Genomic DNA, 17,725 nt, shown 5'->3' on the forward strand with positions numbered 1-17,725 from the left:
ATGGTAGAGACAGAAAGAGAGAGAGACAAAGCCAGACCTAGTGTTCAGAAGTAATTCCTCTCTTTCTGTTTCTCAGTCCCCATTGTCTAATTATTTATTTACAAAGTTCTGTAGGCATTTGCTGTTGTGGGGAACAAAGGCAGAAGGAAAAGTAGATAAAATTAAATTTCCTTATAACCTGCAGCCCATTGACAGATACTTGAGACAGGTGAGTAGGATGTTCCTCTAGGAACTCCCGACTGTTTTAATGTTACTGCTTTGCTAGAGGGAAAAACAATCTTAGCTTGCGGTAGCTAAGACTTCCGGGATCCCGAACATCTTCTTTAGCATATGAAAATCCTTTTGGAAACTTTCCCAATCTTTACTTCTCCCAATTCCCAAGTATGTAATCAGTCACTCCTCACAACCCCAATGCAGCTCTTTCTGCCCTTGGGTCCTGTCCCCGTGCTTTAATATAAAAACCCTTTTGTGCCCCAAAGACATCTTAAGAATTCTTGGTGATCAGCTCCAAACCCCAATATTTCCACATCATTTATGTATTATGTATAATGTATGTATAATAATCCAGTACAAAGATTCTGGAGCTGGACTCCCTGCGTTTGAAGCCAGCTGTTCAGATTTGGGCAAGTTAGTTAACCCCTCTGTTCTTCAGTTTCTTGTTTCATAAAGTTGTGCTTTTGGCGGGGTACCTAACCGGATTTGTGTGAAAGCCGCGTGGTGGCATGGGTAGTGAAAGAATCCACCCAAGGCAGAACAAAGGAAATAGAAGTTTAATGAATACACCAGAAGGGAACTGGGGAAAAACAGTGAGGGAGACACTGGCTGCAGGGAGGTAGTGGGTGGGGGCTGTATTTAAAGGGGTAAGTGTGGCGTCTGGGTGGCTCAGTCGGTTGAGAGGCTCAGGTAATGATCTAGCAGTCTGTGAGTTCGAGCCCTGCATCAGGCTCTGTGCTGGCAATTCAGAGCCTGGAGCCTGCTTCCGATTCCGTGTCTCCCTCTCTCTCTCTGCCCCTCCCCTGCTTGCTCTCTGTCTCTCTCTCTCTCAAAAATAATAAACATTAAAAAAGAATTTTAAGGGGGAAGGTCCTTTTGGTATTTGGTAACTGTGCCTGGTTGTAAGTAACCCATTGATTAGTTAGGGCCTATGGATATTTTGAGGTGGGTCACCTTGATGTGGGAGCAGAAGGCAAGCCTTCACCCCACAAACACCCTGCCAGGTGGGATATGTGTGATATCCCTCAGGGACTCCCGGCTGCCCAAGAACAAAGGAAAGGGGGAAATGAATGGTTAACTGATAGAGAGCACAGTCATGCAGGACAGGAGTCTCCATCAGTTTACCTATGTCTTAGTAAATTACAAGAAAAAGGCAATCTTCCAGAAACCCATAGACTCAGTTCCCTGGAGCCCCAACATCACCCTCCTCTCCATAGTGATGTGGGGAACAAAGGCAAGAAGGAAATGGGAGGTAAAATTAGATTTCCTCATAACCTACAGCCCATTGACAAATACTTGAGGCAAATACAGAGTAGAACATTTCTCCAGGAACCCCCTACTGTCCAAAAGTTAATGTCCTACAGGAGGGAAAACAACCTTAGCTTAACAATAGCAAGGCCTCCCTTATCTTAGGAGTCCTCTTTAGCACATGAAAGTCCTGGAGGCCTCCCTTTCGTCTTCCCTCCCCCAATTCCATAGTATATAATCAGTCACTCTTCATAATCCCAGTGTGGCTCTTTCTGCCCAAGGGTCCTGTCCTTTAATAAGTCACCTTTTTGCACCAAGGACGTCTCAAGAATTCTTTCTTGGCCATCAGCTCCGGACCCCCACCACCACTGCCAAACCGCATCACCCTGATGGGCCTGGTTGTTTTCAGTTGATGCTCTGTTGGTCTCTGTGGGCCCTTTCTCTATCCCGTTGCTGTTGCCTAAAAGCAGCCTCTACAATGATCGTATTCAAAATGTTCGAAACAGTGCTTTTACGTAATAAGAATGAGCTGTCACTGGAGAAAAATATTCTATTTCATTCATTCAACAAATATTAGGTTCCTATCATGTGCCCAAGGAAAAAAAAATGAAGGATTTTATTTTTAAGTAATCTCTACACCCAACATGGTGCTAGACCTCACAACCCCAAGATCAAGAGTTGCACGCTCCACCGACTGAGTGAGCCAGGAGGCCCCCAAGAAAGACTTGTTGAATTTTTTTTTAATGTTTATTTATTTTTGAGAGATTGAGACAGAGTGTGAGCAGGCGAGGGGCAGAGAAAGGGAGACACAGAATCCGAAGCAGGTTCCAGGCTCTGAGCTGTCAGCACAGAACCCGACGTGGGGCTCAAACCCACTAACTGTGAGATCATGACATGAGCTGAAATCAAGAGTTGAGTGCTTAACTGACTGAGCCCCCCAGGTACCCCTGTAGTTTAGTTTATAAGTCAACTTCTAATGCTGTCATTCCCAACTCTGAGATTATATATAATGTATATATAATACACAATGTATGTGTGTATAAACACACATATTTATATTTATGCTTATATTTATATCCTGCCAAGTTTTCCTCTTTTCACCTCTGCCCTCCACATTTCCACACACACTCCTTCCCTCTTGCCTTACGGGATTAATTTCCACAACCTGAAAATCCAAGGCCATTTCGATCCACAGCTGTCTTTGCTCTGCTCTTCCTTCTTCCTAGCATGCTTTTCTACTCCAAAATCATCAGATATACACTTCTACTTGTCCATCTTACTCTGCTTAAGTCCCTCTTCCTCCGGGAAGCCCCTCTTGATTGTTGTCTCATTGAGCTGCCTCCTTAGCCTGAGTTACTACATCACAACACTCGTCATCATCATAAATTTCATTAAGCTTAGTCCAAATCTCCTGGTATTTTCTTTCTTTTTTCTTTCTTTTTCTTAGTAGTAGAGTTTGATTTTTCTGAGTTTGAGCCTTGACTACTCTCACCGTCTAGCACAATGACCTTTACCTAAGGGTGCCCGGAAATTTTACGTGGAGACCATATGGGTATTGCCTCTCCAGGACTTTTTGGTGTCTCTGCAGAACCCCCAGGTCAGACCACATCACCGAGGCTGCAGGTCTCTTCACACCCCAGCCAGACTCTTCCCAGCAGCTCTGATGGGAGCCACCAGATGCTCACCCAGCCTGGGGGAAGTGGAGTTGTCAGCAAGAGAGACTGAGAGATAAAGCCCAAAGGACATGCCTGCTGAGGCCCCAGAGGAGCAGGATGGACTGTACAAGGTATGCAGAAGCTCCGGGAACAGTTCTCTAAAACTTGAGGGCAGACATAGGAAGCAGCAGATTCTGGGTTCCCTGCTCCTGAGATACTACTCAGCAATAAAACAAGTGACCCACTGATGTATACGATAGCATGCAGGCATCACAAGAAGCCAGATGTAAAAGAGTCTACAATATGATTCCATCTTATGAAGTCCTAGTGTGACCCAAACTAAGCTACGGCGATAGAAATCAGTAAAGGCTGCCTCAGGGAGGGAGCAGTATGATGGAAATGTGTGTAGTGATGAAAATATTCTACATCTTGATTGGGGGGGGGGGTGAATACATTTATCAAAACTCATTAAAACCTGGGTACTATATATAAATACACTATACAAAATGTATTTGTTATACACAAATATATTTGCATGTTATATATGATGAGTATATGTCATGCATATATGATAACATGTATGTAAGATAGGGTAATGGTGGATACATGATATTATGCTTTTGTCCAAACCCATAAGACTGTACAATACACTAACAGAACCTTAGTTTGAACTATGGACTTTAGTTGATAATGATGTATCAATATTGAGTCCTTAATTGTAATAAATGTATTATGCTAATGCAAGATGTTAATAAAGGGGAGACTGTGATGAGAAGTGGGTATATATGGGAACTCTCTGTACTATCTGCTCAATTTTCTGTAAAATGAAAACTGTTCTAAAAAATAGTCTATGGGGGGGGGGGAGCGGTGCGCCTGGGTGGCTCAGTTGGTTAAGCGTCCAACTTCAGCTCAGGTCATGATCTCATGGTTTGTGAGTTTGAGCCCTGCGTCAGGCTCTGTGCTGACAGCTCAGAGCCTGGAGCCTGTTTCAGATGCTGTGTCTCCCTCTCTCTGCCCTCTCCTGCTCGTGCTCTGTCTCTCTCAAAAATAAATAAACAAAAAATTTAAAAAAAGAAACGGATGGGAAAAGTTGTTTATAATCACACCAATGCAAAATAAAGAAAATATAAATATAAAACTACTTTTCTAATCTTGAATTAGCAAAAGTGAAAAAAAGTCCATCATACCAGGCACTCTTATGGGGTGTCTGCAGATTTAAATGCATTGGAAAATGTCATGTTGGCTTCAAATAGAATTGGAAGAATCATCTCCACTTTCCACATAATGTATCAATGAGGAATGCATTTTGCTCTAAATTACGAGGCAGAATTTCAGGAACCTTAATAAATAGGGTTTTATTTTTCTTTCTTTCTTTCTTTCTTTCTTTCTTTCTTTCTTTCTTTCTTTCTTTCTTTGTTATGTTTATTTATTTTTGAGGGGGGGGGAGATGAACAGGGGAGGGGAAGAGAGAGAGAGAGAGACAGAATCTGAAGCAGGCTCCGAGCTATCAGCACAGAGCCAGACGCGGGGCTCGGACCCATGAATCCTGAGATCATGCCCGGAGCCAAAGTTGGCCGCTTAACCGACTGAGCCACCCAGGTGCCCCAAGGGGCCTTTATTTTTCTCACAGAACACGATGTCTAGAGATGGGCTGCTAGGAGCTTCGATTTCAGCGGCTTGGCAGAGCCCACCAGACATTCTCCGGGGCAAATAAAGAGGAGGGAGAGGGGCCGGCTCCTCCCTGGTTTTCTCACTCCTAGGTGGGCCCAGTCCTGACTCAGCAGCTTTCCTGGACTGAGACCCTTCCACACCGCCCAGATATTCCTGAACTCGGGACCGCATCCTGCTTCAGCACCACGGACAGCGCCACATCCAGCTTTGGGCGGGAGAGCGCGCTCCCCGGTGGGCAGGTGCTGGGAGAATTGAGAGAGGCTTGCGGACGGATTTGAACGGGATAGGTGCCCACCACCCCCGCTCCAGTCTAGCTTTGCCCTTCCTAGACTCCTTGCCACCGCCGGAAAATTAGGGCCTTAGGGTCAGTCATACCCTTCGTGTGGGACTGCTCACATGCCCTTGGTTTCTTGCCTCTAGGGGCCAACTCGACCCCCAATCTCTTCAGAGATCCCTCCTTGTCTGGGATAAACCTTTATTCTCTTCCTCACCTCTTACAGACAGGAAGGGATTCTCTCCCCAATAAGCTGATCTCTTCCTCCCCCTTTCCCTCCCCCCTTCTCTTTCCCTCCCCCCTCCTGTCTCTCTCTCCCTCTTCCTCTCCACGTGTCCCTCTTTCCTCCTCCTCCTCCTCCTCCTCCTCCTCCTCCTCCTCCTCCTCCTTCTTCTTCTTCTCTCTCTCTCTCTCTCTCTCTCTCTCGCTCAGTCTCTGGCCAATACCCAAATGGAGCTCTGGAGGACTGAGAACAAGACTCACCACCCTTTCCTGATTCTAGCTGTGTCCCAAATCCTGAAAGATGGTTTAAAAATATGCCTCTGTGTCTGTCAGATAAATGAAGGAATGGAATATCAGGAGCTGACTGAGGCATTGTCTTTGGGAGCCAAGGAAGACATTCAAAGTGTTTAGGCACATGTGGGACCTTGCTTAGATTGGGAAGAGTTCTGTGACCTCAGAGATGGAGCACTGTCCCTGGGAGACTGGGAAGCTAAGTGAGCCTCCATGGAGGAGAGGAATTGTGGCACCTGGAAGAGTGTGGGGGAAAGGGGGAGAGAGATTCTGTATGTGCAGAGCTCAAGGGAAATGTGAGAAGAGGTAAAGACCCAGTCACAAGTTCTACCTCACCCTGAACCCGGGCTACAGATTCAAGTCTGGAGCTGGAGTCAGGGCTCCAGGCTCAGTCCCAACCTCTATCCCTGCAGACGAATTCAACAGTTCAGCCAGTACTTCCTGAGGTCTCCAGGGTGGGTCTGACATGGAGAGGATTTGTTCCCAGGAGTGTCTTGGTGTTCTGTTCCTCCATCTTCATAAGAGAGTCTCCAAGAGGGGCGCCTGGAAGGCTCAGTCAGTTAAGCCTCTGACTTCAGCTCAGGTCATGATCTCATTATCTGTGGGTTTGAACCCCACATCAGGCTCTCTGCTGGCAGCATAGAGCCTGCTTCAGATCCTCTGTCTCCCTCTCTCTATCCTGTTCAAGCTCTCTCTCTTTCAAAACTAAACATTAAAAAAAAAAAAAGAGGGTCTCCCAGAAACCTCTCTGGGGAAAACAGACATTTAAACTCCACATCTCTCTTGAAGGAAGTGGACTGGTCTTCAGAAGTTGAGAGGCAGGGTTCTGGGGCACAGGAGGAAGGAAACCCCCTGCCCCCCCCCACACACACACAATGTGGTTCAGAGAGTTAAGGGCTCCACTTTCACTTCCTCTGCAGTGGCCTGAGGGAGAGAGAGGTCTCCCTGTTGAAGGGAGAAGCTGGGGACAGAAACCATTCATTGAATCCAGAAAGCATCCCCCCTTCTACCATCCCTCAGATGCCTCCCCCTCCAAGCTGGGAGAGGATAATCATAAAGTGTTAAGGGAATCTATCTAGACTATTCTCTGCATCCCAGAGATGCCAATGCTGCTGTGGTGGCCACAACTGTGAGGGCAAGAGAGGTCTGAGGAAGAGGTCTGAGTGGGGCTGTGGTCAGACACTCTGCTTGCTACCATGGTCCCCGGAGGATGGTGTAAGTATGATTTGTATCCTTCCATCAGTGACAGTGAAGGAGGCCTGTGACTCCTATCCCATTCTGGACCGACTTTGACCCATCCACACCCACCTTCAGATCCGAAAAACATCATAATCCTTCTCTGGCCACAGACCCTATCAAAACCAAAAAGTGAGAACCTCCTCTTGGAGGGGCCCCCAGTTGGTCTCTGAGCATCAGATTTCCCCAAATTCAGATGAGTGGAAATAGTTTAGGATACAGAAATATGGGGGCGCCTGGCTGGCTCAGTTAGTGGAGCATACAACTCTTGATCTCGGGATTGTGGGTTTGAGCCCTATGTTGGGTGTAGAGATTACTTCTTTAATCTGCACTCTTAGTGAGGAGCCCAATGAGGGGGTTGGAACTCATGAACTGTGAGATCATGACCTGAGCGGAAATTAAGAGTCAGATGCTTAACTGACTGAGCCACCCAGCCACCCCTGTGTAGAGATTACTAAAAAAAAAAAAAAAAAAAAAGGAAAGGATAGAGAAATATGGCTTCCAATATATGAGACTGTCTCTGAACATGACAAACAGCCAAAACTCCCCAGGAAAGAACCCCAGAGATGGGAACTCATCTCCTTATCTAGAGGGTGGGGAAGGTGTACAGAGCCCTGAGGCTCATAGAAGGAGAGGACACTGTAGAGGTTGTACCCAGGATCACACTCCAGGGTCTGAGTCTTTTCATCTTCTCCAGCTTGTACCAGATGCCCCAAGTCTACACCCTTCTAACATGTAGTGCAGAGTCAATTCAGAATATAATTAGCACTTTGCCAGGAGCTTGCGTAAGAGGATGCTTCTCTCCTCCCCAGACCCCAAGACCCCCACCCCTGAGTACTCATTCATGTCTTCAGATCCCAAGATCACAACCCCAGCACTACACATCAGGTGACCTCCCTAGGTCTGTGATGGACAGAACCATCTGAGAAGGTCAGCCCATGGTTAAAGCATGTATGTGATTTTCCAGGCCTGATCATAGGCAAATATGAAGGCTTTCCCTGGAGGGCAGACCCCTGCGGGTGGGGGTGGGGGGCTGGGAAGCTGCCCTCCCCACTCCAGACTTGGTGACAGCCAGTGCATCAAAATCCCAGAAGGGAGTTCCTCCCGTCAAGGACTCAGACATCTCTGGCTGGTCATATGCTTTGCACCCTAGGCCAGCTGCCTTCATTCCTACCTCTTTTTATCTGGGTTCTTCAGGTGCCTCCACTGAGGCCTCCTGATGGGGGAAGGAGGAGGAAAACTTGAAGACACTTTCCCCACCCAGACTCTGCACTTGCTACCCCTAGCTCCCCACCCCCATCCCTTGCAGTCATTTCCTCTCAGTAATTCTCCTTCCACTGACCCACCCCCTACTCCTTGGTGATAAATTCCCACTTTTCCTTACTGTATTCAGAGTGGAGTACTGGCCTCTCTCCCCTCCTGCCACACCCCATTGTGGTGGTTCCTGTGGCCCCAAATACAGTCTTTACCTTTCCTTAATAAGTGTCACAAATAATTTTTTCCTTGACAATCATATTTTTTTCCCTTTAGCCCCCAACCACCTTTCTCTGGGGGGGAGGAAATGGAAAGCGGGGGGTGCTTTCTCCGATTTAGCTTCTTGCTTGTACAATATACCATCGCAGTGTGTGATTAAAGGCCTTGTTGTTACCTTTCATTTCGACTCATTGTTGCTTCAATTGCCTACTTAGGTATCTTGCTTAGCTAAGCTCAGCCACCACCTGGCTCAGCACCTACTACTGTTGCTGGTCAGGACACCTGGGTCCCCGAGGGCCTATGTGACCTGATGCCTGGCCAGAGACCTGGCTTGAGGAAGGAGAAGAAAGCCCACGGACAGCCTCCCCTCACCACCCCTCTGTGGATCCAAACAAAGGATTAAAACCAGCCCCTTCCCACCATTGAATTAGAACATGGTGTCATTCTCTGGTCCAAATATTGATAAGAATCTCGCTGTTGGGCCCTGGTAGGAAATGGCGCAGGTAGGGAAGAAAGACTCTGCTCTGGGGCAGTGATGCAAGTGGAGTTTCTGCTGCTCAGGGCAGAGGTGGGGTCTCAGAGCTCCAAGTCAGGGTGAAGTTGGGGTGGGGCTCCGGGAGTCACTCCAGTAGTCCCTCCCCCACCCACCGCACCTATCTTTCATTTTCAGTTCCTGAAAGTGTCTTAAATCACTCTTGCTTCCATCACCAAGGCTGCTGTCTCCACGTGGGCTTGGGTTTTCCTTTTCCCCAAAGTCACAACAGTTTCCTCTCTGACCTTTTGGCCTCCAGCCTCTCCCTTCCGGCTCTTCCCTACACTGGCCTCAGAGGGATCATGTTGATTACTATATGATCCTGCCCCTTTCCTGCTCAAGAACCTTCCATGGCTCCCCATTGCCTTCAGATAAAGCTCAAGCTTGTCTGTCTTCTCCCACTGCTTGAACTAGTCGAGGGTCAGGACTGATTCAAATCTGTCCTTTTTTTTATTTCTATGATAGTTTGTGAGTGAATGAATGAATGAACGATATAAGTGAGGGTGTGTGTTACTTGTCCAGATGACGACTCTTTCATACCTCTTACACTATGTAGGCTAGCCTGAGACCCATCCCGAGGAGGGCACTTCCACGAGGGTCCCGAGGCTCTGACTCTCCGGAGGGGCTGGCCAGGTGGGATTGTAACAACACTCCGACCTGCTGGAAGGGTGAACTTGCTTCAAGCTTATGCACTCCTTGCTTGCTGACTTCAGACCCTTTATCTGTACCAGAACTAGCTTGCTTTCTTTGAGGTTTGCAGCTCACTGACCTTGAGGAGTGAAGGACCAGACTTTCCCAGAAGAGAGGCGGGACTCCATTCGAAGACAGCTGCCATGGATGCCAGCCAGTCTGTTCAGGGTCATGTATCAGGTCCATGACTAACCACTTGGGCACCTGCTTCTCCTGCACTCAGCTCCCCTCCCTTTTCCTGTGCCGTCTTCCCAGGTTGCCAGCTTCCTGAATAAAGCACCATCGACTCGTCTTTCGAGTATTGATTTTTTTTCTTTTCTTTTAATTCCAGTATAGTTAACATGCAGTATTATATTAGTTTTAGTTATACTGGTTTACATGACTATTATTTATTTCCAAGCGGTGAGCGGCCGCACCTGACTTCAGGACCAGCTTCCTGTCCAGTTAACAGCTCTCGGCTACAGACAACTGGGCATGAGCCCAGGACGCAGGGCTTGGGGGCTCCTGTCCTTCCTTACTGCCTTACTTGAGCAAGACCCTTGCCTCCTCCGAGTCTCAGGACCCGCCTGCCCCACGCAGAAAGGGGACCAGATTATCTCAAAGATTAATCACAGCTGACTGTGAGTCTGAAGTTCTCTTTTCTAGGTTTGTGGCCTCTTGTACCTACCACAGGCTTCCTGTCTGAACTTCCTCTGTCCTCCCACAGCCCACGGATTCCTTTCTCTGTCAGAGGGGCCACAGAAGGCAAACTGTCCCAGGGCATGACAGAGGGATGCCGCTGTGGCTGCTGCTGCTGTGTGGAGGTGAGTGAACCGAGGGGAGAGGGAACCCCATTTGGGGGAGGCATCGAAGCTCCGAGCTGAGTCTTTTCCTCTCTCTCCAGGGCCCCTGCTTCGGGTTCTGGGCTACCAGCTGGAGCTACAGGAGTCCGTGACTGTCCAGGAGGGCTTGTGTGTCCACGTGCGCTGCAGATTTTTTTTGCCCTGGTTTAGCTTTGGATTCATCCCCATATCTTGGTTCCAGAAAGGGGCAAATGTTTACTACGATCCTCCAGTGGCCACAAACAAACCAGACAGGAAGCTGCATGAGAGGACCCAGGGCCGGTTCTTCCTCCTTGGGGACCCCCAGACCAAGGACTGCTCCCTGTACATCACAGATGTCAACATGGGGGACAGTGGGACTTACTTCTTACGTGTCGAAACACACTCATATCTATATAATATGCTTTCTCTGAATGTGACAGGTATGGGAGGGGCCCAGGGAAAGACCCCAGGGTGTGGGGCATCAGAGATGGAAAAATGAAGGTTCTGTGCCCTTTGGGGGTGGTGTGGAGTGGAGACGGGCATGACAAGACACTGGGGCGGGCTGACAAAACACCGAGGGGCCCCAACATTGTGTCTGTCCTCACCAGCTCTGACCCACACACCTCACATCCTTACCCCGGGGACCCTGGAGTCCGGCCGCCCCGGGAACCTGAACTGCTCTGTGCCCTGGGCCTGCGAGCGGGGAATGCCCCCCATCTTCTCCTGGACGTCAGCCGCCTTCACCTCCCTGGGTCCCAGGACGCGCCTCTCCTCAGTGCTCACCCTCACCCCACGGCCCCAGGACCACGGCACCAACCTCACCTGTCAAGTGCAATTCCCTGCAATTGGTGTGATGGTGGAAAGGACCATCCAGCTCAATGTCACCTGTGAGTGGAGGGCCAGGAGCACCCAGGTGCCTGAGGGGTGGGGCCAGGGCAGAGCTAGGCTGTGGTTTAACAGTGGGGTCTTGGTAGCTAAGCGGGAAGGGAATCCCTTTATCTGTGGCCCCGGGTCCTGGGGGAATGGCCCACCACCCACTCCTCCGTCGCCATGAATGCCGAGGCAGCCTCATCCTTCTGTCCAGATGCTCCACAGAACACGGCCATCAGGATCTTCCAAGGAAACAGAATAGGTAGGAAAGAACCTCTTTTCTCCGGGGCTGAGGTGAAACCCGGGCTCTGCCAGGACAGCCCTACTTGGCTCTCAAGCTTCTGCTGGCCAGGAACAGGCCTGAGACACATACAAGAAGCCGGACACTGAGTTCAGACAAAGGGAGCGGTGGGCCGGCCAGAGGCCTGCACAAACTTGGACTCCCTGAAGTTAATGTTTGTGCACCATATGTATCCCCTGTCTCAGCCCTCGGGCCTCCATCTGCTGGACGGTGGGGGCAGCTCCCGGGCAAACCATCCCGGTCTCGACTGCAGGCCTGCTGCCTGGACTCTGCCAGTCCCCTCCTCAGAACGAGTGTGGACATCACAAGAGGAGAGAGTCACCGGCCTCACCCAACTCCTCTCTCCCTCTCTGCATCTCTCTCCCCCAAAGCCCTAGAGACTCTGCAAAACACCTCGAACCTTCTCATCCGGGAGGGCCAGGACCTGCGGCTGCTCTGTGCTGCTGCCGGCAACCCCCCCGCCGAGCTGAGCTGGTTCCGGGGGTCCCCTGCCCTGAATGCCACCCCCGTGTACAGGACCCACATCCTGGAGCTGCCTCAAGTCGGGGCTGCGGAGGAAGGAGTCCTCACCTGCCGAGCTCAGAACTCGCTGGGCTCCCAGCACGTCTCCCTGCTTCTCTCTGTGGTCTGTGAGTGTGGGGACCCCCAGGGTGGGGGGTGCGAGACGCCCGGAGCCTGGGGAGCAGAGGCGTCGCTGACCCTGCCCCTCCCCCCCCCTGCAGGCCCCCCGCGGCTGCTCGGCCCCTCCTGCTCCTGGGAGGGCGAGGGGCTGGGCTGCACCTGCTCCGCCCGAGCCCGGCCGGCCCCCACCCTGAGCTGGCGGCTGGGGGAGGGGCTGCTGGAGGGGAACCACAGCGACGCCTCCTTGACCGTCACCTCCAGCTCTGAGGGGCCCTGGGCCAACAGCTCCCTGAGCCTCAGGGGGCCACTGGGCTCTGACCTCAGACTCAGCTGCGAGGCCCGGAATGAGGACGGGGCCCAGAGCACCGCTGTCCTGGTGCTGCAGCCAGGTCTGGGGGCTGTGGGGAGGTGGGGTGGGTGGGGGGTGTTACCTGGAGGACTAGGAGCTTGGTCCTTGCACTACATCCCTTGCTAGGGAAGCTGTGACAAAGTCCCTCAAACTGGGCAGTTCAAACAATGGAGATTTACTGTCTCCCAGTTCTGGATAGAATCAAGGTGTCCACAGATCAGTTCCTTCTGAGACTGTGAGAACCTGTTCCAGCCTCCCCCTGGCTTCTGGTGTTTGCTGGCAATCTTTGATGCTCCTCAGCTTGTGCAAGCATCACCCCTTCTCCGCCTTCACGTTTCCCTGGCACCCTCTTGGGTGCGCGTCTGTGTCCCCATTTTATGAGGACACTAGTCATATTGGGTTAGGACCCACCCTAGCCATCCCATTTTAACTTGATTACCTTTGTAAAGACCCTGTTGCAAGGAAAGTCACATTGTGAGGGTGGAGGGATGTACCAGAGGGCTGGGACTTCAGCATAGGAATTTGGCAGGGGACAAAATTCAGCCCCCAAGAGCTTCAGAGAGATGGGGCTGGGGCAGGGAGGCACCTAGGGCCCCAAATGGAGCAGTTGTAGGCTTAAGATCTTTAGTCCTGAGGCTAGGGGAAGGGGCCGGTCCAGCGTGCACAGGGCAATGGAATGCCATGTGATGGGTGGCGGGGGGACACAGGATGTCATGTATTGGAACTGGAGCTTACACAGAACTCAAATTTTCTGCAGATAAGCCAGAACCCAGGGCCAGTGGCGTCCTGGGAGCCGTCGGGGGAGCGGGCATCATGACCCTGCTATTTTCTCTCTGCCTTTGTCTCATCTTCAGGTGAGAGTGGGCTCCAGGGATGGAGGGAGAGGCCTGGAGTGGAAAGGGCATGAGGTCATGGAATCTTACAGAGCCCGAGCTAGAGGAACTCGGGCTGGTTGGAACTCCAAGAGCCAGGGAAGGAGGCTGCGTGGTGGAGTGAAGCATCCCGTAGCCAATCGGGCCAAACCTGGGTTCTCTTCCCAGCCCCTGGTCCGGCTCTTGGATTAGGGGAAGCACTTGGAGACTGGACCCACACCCACCTGCCTCCTTCTATGCTCTTTGTGGGATGCAGGGGATGGTCTGCCCGCTGCACGCCCCAAATAACCAGACTGAAAGTCCCGGGGCTGTTCCCTTAGAGTGAAGACCCTCAGGAAGAGAGCAGCCCAGCCAGTGCAAATCATGGATTTGAACCCAGCCGGTGACTCAGGCTCTGGGGTGAGTGACAGACCACGAGCTCCTATCCAGCCTATGCCTTTTGGAAGCCGCCCTCAGCGAATAATCGAGCATTTCCCTTTTTAACATCCAACACTTGCTCCAGTTCCAGTTTTAAATTATTGACTCAACTGCTCTAATCCTTGTGCTTCTGATGGAGTGGGGATATAATCCGGTTGCTCGTTGGGGGGTATTTATGCCTCCTATGTCAGAGTATTGCATTCCCCTGGACTATTAGCCTTTTTCTTGTGGCATTGGTTACCCAGAAGCGTAAGGGCCCAAGCTTAGCGTGGGTGAGACCCACTGAGTAGGGAAGTGGTGACTCGAGCCCTAGGGTAGAGACTGGGGCACCCCGAAGTCACATTTTGCACATCACTCCCATTTTGCATCCTTCAAATCTCCCACTGTCGATGGTAGATAAATATCAACCTCATTTATTATATGCACTTTACGTATAATAAAACGCACCCATTTGAATGTGAATTTTGACAAACGTGTTTGCCCTGTAACCGTGTTCTCGATCAAGATGTGGAACATTTCCAGGGCACCTGAGAGGCTCAGGTGGTTAAGCGTCTGACTCTTGGTTTGGCTCAGGGCATGATCTCACAATTCATGGGTTCGAGCCCCATGGGTTCGAGCCCCGTGCTATCAGCTGCTTGGGATTCTCTGTCTCTCTCTTTTTCTGCCCCTCCCCTGCTCTCTCTCTAGCTCTCAAAATAAATAAATAAACTAAAAAGAAATAAACCATTAAAAAAAAAGATGTAGAACATTTCCATCATGTCCCTAAATTCCTTTGTTCCCCTGCCTGGTCAGTTCAACCTTTCCAGAAATCACTGATTTTTATCACTGTGGATTACTTTTGTCCCTTCTGGGACTTTATATAAAAGGAATCATGCAGGGGCACCTGGGTGGCTCAGTCAGTCATGTGTCCGACTTCGGCTCAGGTCATGATCTTGCAGTTTGTGAGTTCTAGCCCCGTGTCAGGCTCTGTGCTAACAGCTTGGAACCTGGAGCCTGGTTCGGATTCTGTGTCTTCCTCTCTCTGCCCCTCCCCTGCTCATGCTCCCTCTCTGTCTCTCAATAGTGAATAAACATTAAAAAAAAACCCTAAAAACAAAAAAAGGAATCATGCAATATTTACTAATTTATCTGGTTTCTATCACTTCATGAAAAGACACAAAAATCCTAAACATGTATTCCTTCCATAACAGAGCACCATTCATCAAAATAAGTATACTTGAAAACTGACAGAACAGCAAGGAGAAATAGACATACTGGCAATCGTAGCTGATGATTTCAAACTCTTCTCTCCGTAACTGGTAGAACAAGTACACACAAAATCTTTTTTTTAAGTTTATTTATTTACTTCAAAAGGGAGGGAGAGCACAAGCAGGGGAGGGGCAGAGAGAGAGAGAGAGAGGGAGAGAGAGAATCCCAAGCAAGCTCCATGCTGTCAGCACAGAGCCCAACATGGGGCTCGAGCCCATGAACTGTGAGATCCTGACCTGAGCCGAAACCAAGAGTTGGACGCTTAACTGACTGAGCCACCCAGGTGCGCCCCCCCCCCCATATCATTTTAAAAGTTTAGTTTACGTAATTCCCTGTCTTGTTTCTCCTTGGTGGATCTTGGGGAACAGAACCCTTAACATGAGCTAAATCCCCATCTTGTCGTGAATCACGACATATATCTTCCATTTCTTTACCTTCAAATTCTCAATTTTTTTCCTTTAAGCGAACGTCTCTTGTAGTCAGTACAGTATAGTGGTTCAAAGCATGGACTCGAGCTGGACTCCTGCATTCAAATCCCATCTTTCCCTACGGACAAACTGGGTGACCTTGGGCAAGTGGCAGACACCTCCGTTTATTTTTGGTGACATGGGAATGTTAAGAGTATAGAGGGTAGTTACAAGAAGTGTCTAGAACAGTAGCTGGCACGGAGTAAGCACAGCATTCATTACTACAGTCAGAGTCGTTACCTCCTCTAGCAAATAAGTCCTAAGAGCGGTTTGTTTTATAGCTATTGTTTTATTCCCTCTTGTGTCCCCAGAGACCAGAGAAATGCCCAACAGTTTCCTCTTAATCCGAGAATTACTTCTCGTTTTGCCTCTCTCAGCGCCTGTGTGAGGGCTTGTTTCTTTTTTTTTTTTTTCTTAAGCTTATTTATTTATTTTTGAGAGAGAAAGAGAGCTAGAGCTTGCAAGTGGGGGAAGAGCGTAGAGAGAGGGAGAGAGTGAGTCCCAAGCAGCCTCTGCGCTGTCAGCAAGGAGCCAGATGCAAGGCTCGAACTCACAAACTTCGAGATCGTGACCTGAGCCGAAACCAAGAGCTGGACGCCCAACCGACTGAGTAACCCAGGCGCCCCTGTGAGAACTTGTTTCTTGCTGCTGTCGCCTGAGGGTGTCACGGGCAGGGAGCAGGTGTGGGCGAGGGTGTCTGGTTGCCATCTTGACTGCGGGAACTGACCTCTGCTCCACCTTCTAGAGCTTGTCCAGAAACGGGATATGTCATCCATGGCCTTGCTTCATATTTCTAAATGTCTCCTAACCCAGATGTAGAACTTGGAACGTATTTGTTTTCTATTTGTTTAGTAATTGCCTCTCCTAGGAAACCATAAGCTGTGTGGTACCAGGATCTGTTATCTGCTTTCTTTGTCACCCCACGCACTGCACCTCACACACTGGCTGGACAAAGGACGGTACTATCATTGGAAAGAATTGGTTTTGAGTCTTGGCTCAATGGTGCCTTTATTTTATTTTATTTTATTTTATTTTACTTTATTTTGAGAGAGTGATCAGGGGAAGGGCAGAGAGAGAGAGGGAGGGAAAGAATCTTAAGCAGGCTCTGTGCTGAGCACAAAGCCTGCTGACACTGGGTTCCATCTCAAGACCCTGAGATCATGACCTGAGCCCAAATCAAGATCCGATGCTTAACTGACCGAGCCACCCAGGAGCCCCAGTGGTGCATTTATAGAGATAGGTGTCTTTAGGACAATGTATGTATATAATCTCTCTTAGCCTTGGTTTTACTATTTGTGTGATGAATGTGATAATAATATCTTCTCCCAGCCTTTAAAAAAAAAAAAAGTAGGGACACCTGGGTGGCCCAGTTGGTTAAGCACCTGACTTTGACTTTGGTTCAGGTTGTGGTCTCACAGGTCATGGGTTCAAGCCCCTCACTGAGCTCTCTGCTGTCGGTGTGGAGCCCACTGTTCCCTTCTGTCTCTGCCCCTCCCCTGCTCTCATTCCCTCAAAACTAAATACATTAAAAAAAAAAAAACAAAAAAAATTTAAAAACGTAATGCAGTTAAGATAAACACCGACTAAGGGCTGGCCAACCTTAATTATTAAACATTCAAAAATAAATGAATGGGTGAATGATAAAAGTTCCATCAGGGCCCTTCCCCTTCTGGCCCTTGGCTGCTTTCTCCCAGACCCTGCTGACTGGCTCCAAATTCCTCCTCTTCCTTTCACTCAGGCGCATCGGCACCGGGTCTGGACAGACATCCCTGCAGACCCCCCAGCTCCTGCTGGGACTAGCCCCATTTCAGGAGAAGAACAGGAACTCCACTATGCTTTCCTCCGATTTCCCAAGCTGAAGCCTCGGGAACAGGAAGGCATCAACACCGAGTACTCAGAGATCAAGACATACAAGTGAGGAATTGTTTGTCTCATAGTTCTGGAGCCTGGAAGTCTGAGATCACGTGTCAGCAGAGGTCTCTCTCCTTGGCTTGTAGATGGCCGTCTTCTCCCTGTGAACTTACCTGGTCTTCCCTCTGTGTGTCCGTGTCTCAATTTCTTCTTCTTTTTATTTTTTTAAACATTTTTTAACGTGTTTTTTCTTTTTGAGAGAGAGAGTGCAAGCAGGGGAGAGGCAGAGAGAGAGAGAGAGAGAGAGAGAAGGACAGAGGATGAGGATTCGAAGCAGGTTCTGCTGATAGCACAGAGCCCAGTGCAGGGCTCCAACTCACGAACCATGAGATCATGACCGGAGCTGAAGTCAGAGGCTCAA

General features: G+C 49.6%; 1 protein-coding gene across 2 annotated transcripts; it reads left to right on the forward strand.

Annotated features, from left to right (window-relative positions):
* Nucleotides 1-10,228: 10,228 nt before the first annotated feature.
* On the forward strand, nt 10,229-17,451 carry LOC102955063 (sialic acid-binding Ig-like lectin 5). 2 transcript variants are annotated; one of them, XM_042970352.1, is made up of 9 exons: nt 10,229-10,308; nt 10,389-10,748; nt 10,917-11,195; nt 11,393-11,440; nt 11,851-12,108; nt 12,202-12,489; nt 13,207-13,303; nt 13,642-13,720; nt 17,192-17,451. In XM_042970352.1, the coding sequence occupies exons 1-9, from the start codon at nt 10,278-10,280 to the stop codon at nt 17,369-17,371; spliced, it is 1,620 nt and encodes a 539-aa protein (XP_042826286.1). In that variant the 5' UTR covers nt 10,229-10,277; the 3' UTR covers nt 17,372-17,451. The 2 variants fall into 2 exon arrangements, with proteins under 2 accessions (XP_042826286.1, XP_042826287.1); XM_042970353.1 differs by lacking the exon at nt 11,393-11,440.
* Nucleotides 17,452-17,725: the final 274 nt, after the last annotated feature.

Source organism: Panthera tigris, chromosome E2 (assembly GCF_018350195.1).
Source record: "Panthera tigris isolate Pti1 chromosome E2, P.tigris_Pti1_mat1.1, whole genome shotgun sequence".
NCBI lineage: Eukaryota > Metazoa > Chordata > Mammalia > Carnivora > Felidae > Panthera > Panthera tigris.